This window comes from Triticum urartu, unplaced genomic scaffold, assembly GCF_003073215.2.
Source record: "Triticum urartu cultivar G1812 unplaced genomic scaffold, Tu2.1 TuUngrouped_contig_2107, whole genome shotgun sequence".
NCBI classification, from domain to species: Eukaryota; Viridiplantae; Streptophyta; class Magnoliopsida; order Poales; family Poaceae; genus Triticum; species Triticum urartu.
Genome location: NW_024112574.1, coordinates 50,829 through 63,947, shown reverse-complemented (window position 1 = coordinate 63,947; position 13,119 = coordinate 50,829). Strand labels below are relative to the sequence as shown.

Sequence of the window (13,119 nt, the reverse complement as noted above, 5' to 3'; positions counted from 1 at the left end):
AATTTTATCCGAGGGCTAAGGTCGACCGGGTAAATATCAAACGGCTCACATTGATCTGGCCTGAGATCTAACGCCATGTATCACGAGGAGATTCCGATAGGACTGCCCAAATTGCCTAAGCTCTGAGAGAGCTCAGTTTTAGACACGAATCTAACTATGGGATATGTGAAAACAATATTTCTCAAAGAGGTGGGATAAGCAGAACACGTATAATAGTAATGATTCAGTACAAGGCACACACACACAACTAAATGATAGTAATGCTTCTGTATGTTCCACATTTAGCAGGTTAAAATCATAGTACAACTACTTAACACATGCCAATTCTACAAAAGGCTCAAGCAGGAGTCGTTGGTGTACATGCAGATGATCCCCAACGTCAACCAGTACATAGATCCTTTTAACCACAGCCAAGTCAACGCTGGGTACCTATGAAAAAAAAACATTGTCATTTACATGTGGTATTATTCTACTTGAGCTTGTCTTCTTAGCATGTATAGTTTTTCTCTCTAAACGATAGCCTGGTTTGGCTTGTGCGAGGCCTTCAGTAAGCATCCCCTAGAAAGCAACAGGAGTAAAGGTGCAGAGATGCCAAATAAATCGGGGTATGCTGCATCTCTACTACGAAAAATAGCACGAGATCATTAAGGCACATAGAAGTGTGTGATGTGTTTATACAAAAACAGATACTACATTGTAGAAATATAGCATCTCAAAAAAGAAGTGAACAGTGAATACCTCAAAAGTACAGCGAATGTATACCTATTGTCAGTTCATTTACTCAGCAAAATATACTTCTCAACATTTGAAGTTCTAAATGGAACAAAGGCTTGAGAAAAGACTAATAACACACGTGAGGAGGAACACAAAGGATAGAAGGAAGCGGCCAAAGTATACCTTAAATCAAGTATAGTTGAATTCAGTTTCTCAGTCATTCCTTCATACCTCCTCATTTGTAGTTATCTGAGGCAAAGAACAGAGAATAATCATTCGCACAAAGTACTTCACAACATGAACAATCTCATTCAGTTTCTCGGCCAATCCTTCATACCTCTTCATTTGTAGTTATCCGAGGCAAAGAACAGAGAATAATCATTCACACAAAGTACATCACAACATAAACAATCTCAGCATAAAACTACCGATTGGAAAATTCTTATTCTAGCTCATAAGGAAATGATTTAGTGAAGCATGCACGTGAACCCAGGACTCTGTAGAAGCATATAAATAGAAAAGGTACAAAGAATGACATACATTCAGCTTAGCCACAACATGGAGCAACAATAATATGAATTATCATAGCTATTCTCTTTCACTTTAAAGATGCATGAAGAATGATTCATGTAAAGCACAAGCATGACTCAACATTAGAACAAAAGGAGGAATGAAATGTTTGATTAATGATTATCATAGCTATTTTCGTTCACTGTAAAGGTACAAAGAATGACTCAACATTAGAAATAAATTACATTACATTAGTTGATTAATGATTATCTGTAGCTAAATCTCAATTTAAATACAACCAAGATGAACAAAAATATCTCACCTCGCCTTTGGTGAAAACACTCTTCTCTAATTACTCATTCTGTGACACGGTGATCTGCTTGACATATCGCAAGTTGATCTGCAACCACATAAGCAAGCATCTGCATCACAACAAAAGAGGAATGAAATGTTTGACCTTTCATATGGTACTACCGATCCTAGAGCAACACTAAATAAGAGACTAGTAACACACATCACTCTTCGAGCAGAAAGCAACTCTTCTTCAGATTGTTGACAATATTCGTTATTCATAATAATGAAGTATGACTCCAAATATGAGAGGTCACCCCGATAATGCTAAGGATAGAAAGGTTTCTGTAGTTACCATTAATGTAATCAACAAGCACCAACTATTGCTTGATGCATATATAAACAATAAGAATGTTGTCTACCTAAATTCTTCCTACATAAATTTCCTTTACCAGCAAGGAGGAACTGTTATCTTGCGCATATACAAACAATAAGCAGATGGAAACTATCAATAAAATCACACTTAGATCCACACACTCGATTACCTGAAGTGTTTATATATGAGTTATGCTTGTGCTAATGGAGAATAAACGAGTTGTAACTAAAACTACTTAGTCCATTGGCATGGGTGGCAAGTAGAGACAGCCGAGCAAGCATTTGGGCAAGCACCATAGTCGACTAAGCAAGGTATACGCTATAAAAGCACATATATGCTAATGTTCTTTCATGGTCATAATCTGTAAGCACAAACCCATGTATATGTTATAAAAGCATAGCCACTTGGATAGCGACCTGATCATAAAAAGAACTCAACCCCTTACATGCGCAACCCCCAAAAAAGGTACTCCACTAATGTACTGAGCTAAACGTTGTTATATTTGTTTACAGAGGGAGTACTCAACAACATAACATGGGAGTATATTAGCTGCCATACTGGGATCATATTAGAACCATACGAAGGAAAAATTAAAATCTTTATTACGGAAAGCAAAGTATTTATGAAATCTCTTATAGAAATCTAAGATTTTAAATATAATGAATTATAATGTGTGGTTGTACGTGCAACAATATCTCTCTCAGGTTACAACTATCAAATACTATTGGGTTTCATATGAATGCTTGTTCACATTTAGAAGGTAGTAATAAAAGAAAATACATTCTGGTTTGGGCCACATCATTGTGAAATAGGCCATGGAACACAGAGGGGGCTCTTGCATGGGTGGGTGATACTCTCTTACATGAGCTCGTGCAATTGGTTCTCGTCGGTCGTCACACCTTCCGATCTTGTGCCCACGGAGGCAACCTATGCCTCAAACTACAACGCCATGGTGTCCACGGACTCGACACCAGCAGAGAGTCATACTCATCATTAATTTCACATTGCCAAATGCACAAAAAAGTTGGTTGACTACTACAAAGCTGAAAATTATATAACAAAACATAAAAATGCACCAAAATGTCTTGATGAACAGAAGGTCAAACATACACCTCCATTAAACAATAACTACATGAAAATATTAAACATATACCTCCATTTTGTTTAGAGCGAATTGTAGATATGGGGTTTTCTCCTCCAAAGGATCCTCAACACTTATTTTTAGAGGATGAGAAAAACTCTTATATCAATGCTCAAGCTTCTAATGTGCCTTTTGATCCCCAACACTTTTTGATGCTCATGCTCATTTCCATTTCTTGATGCTAATGATTTGTGGACAAAGCTTCAAGATAAATATGGCGTGTCCAAGATTTGTGGGGATGATTGCTCTCCCTCCACCTCTGGTCGTGTAGTGTTCTCAACTTCTTCTACTTCACCTACATGTGGATTGCCACAAGGTAATGAGATGGTGAGTAGTGTTGGTCATTGCAATGAGTTTAGTGGGATTATTGTTGATTATCCTTCATCACTATCTTATTGTAATGCTTCATCTTTGGACTTTAACACTTCGAGCACCCGAGATGTTCCACATGCTTGTGTTGATAGTCCTTGCATATCATGTAGAAATTTCTTGACTAAATTTCATGATGATATGCTTGCTATGTCTTGTTGCCATGATAAAAATGCATATATTTCCTCTAGTTGTTGTGCTAACAATGTAGAGGAACCCAACGCTCTATGGTACAAGATATGGTCTTGAATGGCGCCTCACGGGATTCTACATCATAATCCCTTGCCTTCCACTTTTGCCTTATGGCTAAGGTTTCAAAGGTATCTCCTACTTTGAAACTCAATTTATCTTGTGATGATGATGTTGAAGGTAATAAGCATGATGATAATGATGAAGAGTATGATAATGTTTCTTCTTTAAAGATTAAGGGTGAAATTATTTACCAAGCTCTTCATAAGAATAAAATTGCTCGTTCTAACTTCATGGAAATTTTGTCTATTGCTATTGAGAGCAAGAAATACATTGAGGAGTTGGATTATCATCTCGAGGAGCATGATGACACCATTGAGAAAATGGAAGGTCATGAGCTTGATTACACAAAGGAGATCGCAGATCTATATCAAACTCTTGAACTTGAACAAACCACCAAGGAATCTCTTGATGACATTTTTGCTCTAGAATTATCTTAAGTGAAGGAATCCCGTGATAGAGCCCTTGAGGTGGCTAATGATTTCAAAACTAAAAATGACAAGGTTTAAGTCTCACATGCTAAACTTCTTGAGGACTTTGAGCACCTCGAAAATGGCTCAAGGGTCATTAAGAGTGAGCTCGAAATCAACAGGTCTCATGCTCAACTTAAAGCTTTATATTTAAAGAGCTTGCCAAGGTGCCTTTTTTATCTTGATATTCATGATGATGCTTGTGCTACTAACTCTATTTCTTGTGAAGCATCCATATTGAAGGAGAATGTTGAGCTACGGGCTCAACTTGAGTTGCTATCTCGAAAGTATGGGGAGTTGGAAGAAAGTCATGAAAAGCTCTCAAGCTCTCATGGTGATCTTATAATCTCCTATAATGTGCTAAAGTTAGTTCATGAGGCTAGTACTGCGAGGGTAACATCTAGTGAGCCTCATGTGGACATAAGCACTACTTCTACTATAAATGTTATCTTGCCTTTTGCTAGTCCTAGTAATTCATCTACTCATAACATTGGTACATCTTATGATGAATTAATTTCTTTGCCTTGTTGCTCTAACAATGAAGCTTATGGTTCCTCTAGTTCTTGTGCTGATACTAACCATGCAGAGGAAATCAAAGAGCTCAAGGCCCAAGTCACTTCTTTGAAGAAAGACTTGGAAAAGAGTCATGAAGGGAAGTCCACACTCAACAATATCTTGAGTGTGCAAAAATATCCCAATGGCAAGGGTGAACTTGGATTCAACTCAAATAATAAGAAGTCCTAGATCAACAAGAAGGACCAAGAACAAGTCAAGAATTCGACCAATATTGTTTGCTTCAAGTGCAAGATTGAAGGGCATCATGTTAGATCTTGCCCATTGAAGAAGAAACCTCATAGTGACAAGCAACAAGGGAAGAGGCCTCAAGTTCAAAGTCAAGTTGAAGAAAGGCCACTTCCCAAGAAGACTCAAGTTAATGATCTTCAAGTTGAGAAATCAATTAAGAAGAAACAAATTTGGAACATACACCATAATCTCCCACAGGCAAAAGGTAAGCAAACAGTCACTTGCATTTTCTTATATTTGCAATGTTTACACCTGGCTAATGGGGAATTACTTTTATGAATACATAGGGTCTTCTTAAGGCAATAAATGAGGTGTTCCCTGACTCTCCTCAGATATAATGTCTTAGGCACATCTATGCAAACTTTTAATCTGCTGGTTTTAGATCCGAAGAATTAAAGAAGTGCGTGGACAAGGCAAGGTATTCCTACACTAAACATGGCCATGAAATGGGCATGGCAGAGCTGAAAGCAGAGTGTGAGGAAGCCTGGGTGTGGCTAAACAAAATTCGTGTTTCTGGTTGGGCTAGGTTTGCTATGAATCATGATTGCAAGACCGATCTGGTTGTGAACAACCTTAGTGAAGTATTCAACAAAATTATACTGTCGTTGATTGTATGTTCCAATAGCCATGTTTGTAAGTTCCAATGCCATCTTATTTTGTTGTAATATTTATTTTTATGATGTTCGTAACATCTATGATAAACAAGCAAGAAATTACACAATATATAAATACAAAATCACACAATTACAGTCCATGGATTTTTCTTTAGAAAATAAGCTACGGGACAGAAGAACTGACAACACGGTTTCTCAGGGCTTCTCTGTGCCACATCTCCTGTAGGTAGAGAAGCTTAAACTGGTTCGTGGAGAAGTCTAGGCCGAAAATAACTGTCTTTAAGTACGTTTTATTCATATGCATCTCCTACTCGGGAATAAACAATGTCTTAAGTATTTGCGTGTACTCTGAACTTCTATCTCATTGCAGTAATTCATAATTTGCTCCATTTTCTTGGATGTTATGAATATAGGGATGAAATATTGTGTGAGTCAAGAGCTCAAAGATGAACAAGGGGGAGATTTTTAAGCTAGCTAAGGGATTCAGAGGAAGGGCAAAAAACTGCATAAGAATTGAAACCTTGCAATGAATTCATGTGATGGGTATATCATCAACTAGTATGTTATTCTATCTTTTAGCCTGTTGAACAGAGGTTACATGAATTACCTGTTGCACCTTTTTCTTGGATAATGTGCCCTGTTTACCCTCAATATAAAGCTTTAAGTTTTAAAAGATCTGGTCATTTCAGGCAGAAAGTTATTCATGCTTCATCAGAAGTCATGCAGTGCATATGAAGATATGCTGAGTAGGCCGCACCATATCTGAACAGGCCATCCTTCTTGCTGGCAGTATTTCATGCATGGCTCTGCAGTTTTGTTTATTTATTTACATCCTTTTACATGCCTGCCTCTGTAACCCTGCTGCTTTGAACTTCTCCCTTCTCCTGATGATATCTTTCAGCAGCCAGAAGATACGATTCTTGAGTTTCATGTCTGATTTGACAACAATCAACAAGTTAGTAAATAGTACTAGCAAAAGATACTGGCAGAAAATACTTGGAAGGAAATGGTAGGAAATTCTCAGATAGTTTCAAGTTCTCTCACAAACCCACAAGGGCCCAACAATCGTACTGAAGTCTCAACAGCCCGTACACACATACAGTACATTACTAGAATGTTCAGAGTTCAGTACACCGCCGTCCCATGCATAGTCACGCACGGTTGCCCTCAGTTGTCAACCTGAGCCGCTCCATCAGTGACCGGGACGCCGTCGCCGCCATTGTTCACCGCCTCTAGCGCTGCCTCCGGTGCCCGCTTCTTCTCCTCGGCGAGACGGGCTCTGCGCCAGTGGTCCCTGGTGTAGAGGTGACTGATCATGCCGCGCTTGTCGCAGCCGTGCACGCCACACAGGCTGCACGAGAGGCTGTCGTCCGCCTGACGCAGCGTGACGAACAGCTTGCCCTCCACCTTGATGTAATACTCCTCGCCGGTCACGGCGGGGCCTCCGTCGATCTCCACGGCTCCCTCTTCCTCGGCATCAGCTTTCTTTTGTTCTTCAGCTTTGGCAGCACCATGTCCGGCCCCTGCACCTTCATCTACTTCCATTGGGGCCACGGAGGAGACACGGGCGCAGACCGGGGCGGCAACATCCACTTGAGGCGTTGCCGATGACACTACCACCTCCATATCTCCCGCTGCTGGTTTCTTCATGGAGTCATCGCTCCCATTGACGACGATGGAGGCCGCTTCCTTGGATGAGCTGTCGATCATGGCGGTGGCAGCCTTCTTCACCCCCTGTCCTGCCGATGACAAAGCTACCTCCATCTCTCCCGCTGCTGGTTTCTTCACTGAGTCATCGCTGCCATTGACGACGATGGAGGCGGCTTCCTTGGATGGGCTGCCGATCACGGGGGTGGCGGCAGCCTTCTTCACCCCCTGTCCTGCCGATGACACAGCTACCTCCATCTCTCTTGCTGCTGGTTTCTTCACCGAGTCATCACTGCCATTGACGACGATGGAGGTGGCTTCCTTGGATGGGCTGCCGATCATGGTGGCGGCGGCAGCCTTCTTCACCCCCTGTCCTGCACCGGCTTCAACGGTGGCCTTCTGTTTGTTGGTGTGCTTCCTGCCGGACAGGTGAGTCTGCATGACGCACTCCGACGGGGCCTTGACGTCGCAGAGCTTGCACAGCAGGATGCCGCCGTCCAGTCGGCACACGCCATTCGCCTCCATGGGCACAGTTTCTGATGCTGACCCATTGCCACATGCACCGACACCAACTGCAGCCACCTTTGCCTTGTTGGTGTGCTTCCTGCCGGACAGGTGAGACTGCATGGCGCACTCCGACGGCACCTTCACGTTGCAGAGCTCGCACAGCAGGGAGCCGCCGTCCACCCGGCCCACGTCATTGCCCCCCACGGGCACCATTTCTGATCCTGGCCCGTCGCCACCAGCAGCGACGGCTGCCGGTGGTTCCACGGCTTCGCACTGCTTCTGCTTGGCTTGCTTGGATACGTGCTTGGTCCCCTGTAGGTGGCACATCATGGTAACAATGTCAGCGGTCTGCACGTCGCACACCTCGCAGAGGATGGAGCCGTTCAGCTGCACCACCTCGCACAATGTCCCGGAGTCTGTCAGCATATGGAACTTCCTCGGCGTGTAGCCGCCTTCCACCTCTGCCTCTTCCTCCGCTTCCCCAGGGGCAAGCGAGGCCGCCATCTTCATGTGAGCCTTCCCTTTGAGGTGATCCTTCGTGCCCTTCTCGCTGGTTGCCGTGCAGGTCAAGTCTCGCTTCTGATTCTTGCTGCTTGGCCCGGCTGAAAGGGTGGATGTGGCTGGGACAACGTCGAAGTTCTTCCGCTTGGCCGGTAGCACGGCTGCTGATGCATTTGGTTTTGAGCAGACCTGCATGAACAAACACAAACTCCACTAAGCAGACACTCGTTTAGGTTACGGAGACCTGTGGAAGAACAAAGGCAAAAATCCCTCATCGTAACAAAAATGTTGTATTCAGACATATGCCACTAATGTTTTCGTAGCTTTGTGCTAGTGCCATCTCAGTCCCTTTAATTTCTGTCACTCTCTCCTTCTCTAACCATGTGATGTTTCATGTTTTGCTGTCTTTTCAAACCGTTCAAATCGATCAACCTTGGCTGGTTTTTCCCCATCACGTCTTGAGAAATGACAAGATGTCAAAATATGATATCTGATCAAACCAAACATGGTTGATCGATTCGAACCGTTCGAAGGGACAGTGCAAAACCAAAACATCACATGGTCAGTCAGGTCAGGGAAGGAGAGATTGACAGGAAAGGGACTGAGATGGCACTAACACAAAACTTGGAAAGACACTAGTGGCACATCCCTCGCTGCAACATTGATAGTGAAATTTCCTGGAATACCAAGTTGTTGAAGTGGCATTGATGATGAATCTATGTTTTTGAACTGAAACCACAACAAGAATTACGGAATGAAGGGAGTACATCAGAACCTTATACACCCTAAAAATATGCGCATAAGTTTCAGCAAAATACGACATAAATCATGAAATTAGGGATGGATACAAGTATGAGCGTGTAAACTTTATAACTTAAACAAGGAATGGTGTAAGTTACAGGTCATATTTAAGTCTTAATTTTTAGACGCATATACTTGTATCCATCCTCTATGAGCATGACTTATTTCGTATTTTATCAAACTTATACAAAATTTTGTTAGCCGTATCATGCTATAGGATTCATATGTCCCTAGGTATAGAAAATCCCTTGTCGCAAGCTCCTGTGCTTCTCTAGCACCTCTTAATATTCAAAGATAATGGAAGAATGCAAACATTTTAGTACACTAGAAACTAGGACCAAGGACATTTGTAAGGACACATAAAATTGGTTTCTCAGCAATCATGATTAAATAGCCTTTGAGACCTCTTTATGTTCCAGAAATCATGATACACATTTGCCATGTACTGGATTTGCAGTTCGGGCCCTTTCTATATACAAAAGAATGAGCACTTTTACTAATAGGATCAGAATAATACCTACTTTCAAGCATATAAGACCCTCTCCAACTTTGAGCCTAACTTTAACAATAAATTTGACTAATAAAATGTCAGTTATATGCCACAAAAACTATAGCGTTCAAAACTTCTTTCAGATACAAAATCAGTGATATATTTTTTGTGGCATAGAACTCAGATTTTATTAGTCAAATTTGTAGTCAAAGTTAGGCTCAAAATTTGAGGGGGTGTTACATATTTGTAAGCAGGCAGTATTGTGGTCAATAAATGAGTTGGAAGTACAACCGATTCAAGTAGCCTCATAGGAAACTATAAATATTATAGTTAACCACGCTGCAGTAAAACAAATATATTGTTTTGTTGAATTTGGGTAGGGTTGGCAAAGTCCAAACCATATTCCTTACCCCATCCTTCTTAGGCAATGGCTGCGCGAGCATGGCAGTCTTCCTCATATGAATTTTCCCTTTGAGGTGATCTTGCATGTTCTTCTGACTGCTTGCTGTGATGCCGCATGCCGTGCAGTTCAAGCCCAAGTTGTCGCAACTTTTTTCAGCGAAAGCCATCAAAGGGGCAACAATACCAGGGTTTTGCCCCTTGGCCGGTAAGGCTGCCGACCTATTTACCTTCAAGCTGAACTGCATCAAACACAAACACCAGTCAATTCTTTGACACATATAAGAAATAATCTTTATCTCTCACAAATGAAAAAAACTATTATCAACAATATATATACACCATCAATGGATCTATTTTTCCTACTCCCTCCGTTCACTTTTATAAGTCGTTTCAGACAAGTGAAATTGAGCTGTTTTGCACAATATCTGAAACGTCTACAAAGCCTTATAAAAGTGAACAGAGGGAGTATTAAAAGAAAAAAAACAAGTAGAAGGTTAGTACAAATTGTTGGTATTTGGTAACAAGATGACATGTAAATATCTTGAATTGTTGCAAGCCTTAGCACTATTTGTTGTTTGTATTCATAGTAAAATCAGAAGCAGTCGAGACCTATTTATGTCCCTCAAAATGTGTGATTTACCGGTGTTACAAGTTACATCTAACCAAGCCACTCTAGCTAGCTGGGCTGTAAAATGTAGGTAATTCAAGAATACTGTTGTATAGTGTCAAAAACACTCTTATATTGTGAGACGGAGGGAGTAGTGAATACTGAATACGACGACATTATCATTAGGGCATCAAGGTGTCAAGAAAAAAGAATTGCAGTAGCCTGGGCTATGGACTCAAGCCCAGACATAAAACTTGTTGAAGGTTAGTACGAATTCGTGTTTGTTTTGAATACATGAACACATATGCTGTCTGGGCTTGAGTCCATAGCCCAGGCCACTGCAATTCTTTTTTCTTGACACCTTGATGCCCTACTGATAATGTCGTCATATTCAGTATTCACTAGTATTCTTGAATTACCTATATTTTACAGCCCAGCTAGCTAGAGTGGCAGTCGAGACCTATTTATGTTCCTCAAAATGTGTGATTTACTGGTGTTACAAGTTACACCTAACCAAGCCACTCTAGCTAGCTGGGCTGTAAAATATAGGTAATTCAAGAATACTACTGAATACGACGACATTATCATTAGGGCATCAAGGTGTCAAGAAAAAAGAATTGCAGTGGCCTGGGCTATGGACTCAAGCCCAGACAGCATACGTTTTCATGTATTCAAAACAAACACGAATTCATATATACTTGAATATGAAAATGTAAGGCTAGTACAGTATGAATCAAAACACGATTCAGGACAGTTTGATTCGAAGATCCATATAACTTGTGCAGTAGCAAGATATTATGATGCTTGTAACATCACATTATATAGAACGCTTGAGTGTTATTATATCTAAATGTGTCTCACCTAAAGAACAAGAATCATAGTTGGTTCAACCAATTAGATATTGGACATCAGAAATGAAACAATACTTTGCATTCCGTATTTCAGTACGGAGATATAAATACATGCTGCATTTTATTACCGCATCCTCCTCTGGTTGACCTGTTCCAGGCGATGGCTGCGTATGTTTAGCGGCCTTCTTCCCGTGGCTCTTCCCTCTGAGGTGCTCTTGCAGGGCAACCTCACTGGTTGCCGTGATGTTGCACACCGTGCAAGTCAGGCCTGACTTCGGCTTCTTGCTTCCGGTGGCCGCCAAAACAGCAGATGCATCATGTACATCAGGGTTTTTCCGCTTGCCTGGCACAGCAGCAGACACGTCTACTTTAGACCCGGCCTGCACAGACTGGAGAAGAACACAGATATTGGAATAGTTAGGGGATGAAAAGGAGCCGGAGACCTAGATTCAACAGGTTGAATCCTCAGATCAGCAAACCTCATGAAAGTACGGCGACGCTGTCTTCAGCGATGGCGCCGCCCCATGTTCGGACACGCCGGCCAGCCCCACGAGCAACCTGGCGCGCTCCTCCATGAGCTCACGGCGGACCTCGGCCTCGAGCGCCATGGCCTCCGCCTCCTCCCGCAGGATCCGCGCCCTTATCCTCTCCTTCGCCGCCCGGCGCCGCAGCTCGTCCGGATCAGACGCCGGCGGCGGTGAGTTCTCCCCGTGGTACCCCGCGCCGTCGCCGGCGACGAGAACATTAGGCACGTGCGTGGCTTCACCAAAGGGAATAAGAAGATCAGCGGGAGAGAGGCATGAAGAACCAAGAGCCGGCCGTAAACAGGGAGGAGAACTCACCTGCCGTCTCGGAGTTGGCCGACGTAGCAGCGGCCCCCGCCGACGGACAGCGCTCGTCGCCGGCGCGGTAGTGGAACTCCATGGGGAGGCCTCGTGATCTGGGGTTCTGGGGGTTTTGCGGGATCGGAAGGCGTCCGGTCGGTCCTGGATGTTGTGCCGCTGCGCTTGCGCGAGAGAAACGTGAGCCCTCCTCGACTATAAACGCTCTCGATGTGTTGGAAACGGTTACGGTAAAAATCCAAGACCCCCAGCTGATCCCCCGCGTACGATTGAAATCTTTGGAAGGATCCCACTGAGCCAGGGAATTAATGCTGATTCTCTTTATTTTTGGCAAGTCATGATTTGCTTCCACCAAATAAATATAGAAATTAATGCTTCCATGATTTACGTTATAGAAGCTCCATTTTCAGTTTTTCTTTAGGCTGGAAATACCTAGAGTGATTTATCTACTGTGCACAAGATAAGCTTTTCTATCTACACGAAAACTAACGGCATCTCCAACGGCAACCGCGAATATTCTTCCACATCCGTCCGCGGACATAGATGCGGTAGGCCGCCATCCAACGCTGCCCGCATACGTCCAGCCAACAATTCGAACTAATTGGACCAAACTCGATCAAACCGGATGAATTTCATTGAAGTTCGGACATAATTTACATAAAAAGTTGATATTCGACCGTTTAACAAAAGAAAAGCTAAAAAAACTAAATCATATACCGGACGACCACCTCGTACGCGTGGTCTCCATCCCTGCCACACCGTCGTTGTCGTGGTGGTGGTCCCTCCAGCGGCAGGACGGCGTCGGAGGGCCGCAGTAGCCTTGTCCGGTGGCTGCCTGCCACTCGCGGAGGAGCTGCTCCGCCTCCTGCTGCACCTTGCGGTGTGACGCCGCGGCCACTGCCGACGTGGCCTTCGGAGCCCTAGCAGCGGACT

At 43.0% G+C, this 13,119-nt stretch overlaps 1 protein-coding gene across 1 annotated transcript; it reads right to left on the bottom strand.

Annotated features, from left to right (window-relative positions):
• Window positions 1–6,705: 6,705 nt before the first annotated feature.
• On the bottom strand, window positions 6,706–12,281 carry LOC125526864. Its single transcript, XM_048691481.1, has 5 exons — window positions 12,187–12,281; window positions 11,824–12,104; window positions 11,473–11,733; window positions 9,895–10,125; window positions 6,706–8,382 (listed from the first exon to the last, which is right to left on the bottom strand). The coding sequence occupies exons 1-5, from the start codon at window positions 12,266–12,268 to the stop codon at window positions 6,706–6,708; spliced, it is 2,532 nt and encodes an 843-aa protein (XP_048547438.1). The 5' UTR covers window positions 12,269–12,281.
• Window positions 12,282–13,119: the final 838 nt, after the last annotated feature.

Bases quoted from the DNA above. Each gene is read 5' to 3' on its own strand.
- LOC125526864 (XM_048691481.1), bottom strand. From the start codon at position 12,268: ATGGAGTTCCACTACCGCGCCGGCGACGAGCGCTGTCCGTCGGCGGGG. The intron at 12,105-12,186 runs GTGAGTTCTCCT...CCTTTGGTGAAG, and splicing joins GGCCAACTCCGAGACGGCAG to CCACGCACGTGCCTAATGTT. The intron at 8,383-9,894 runs GTAAGGAATATG...TTGTTCATGCAG, and splicing joins CATTGCCTAAGAAGGATGGG to GTCTGCTCAAAACCAAATGC.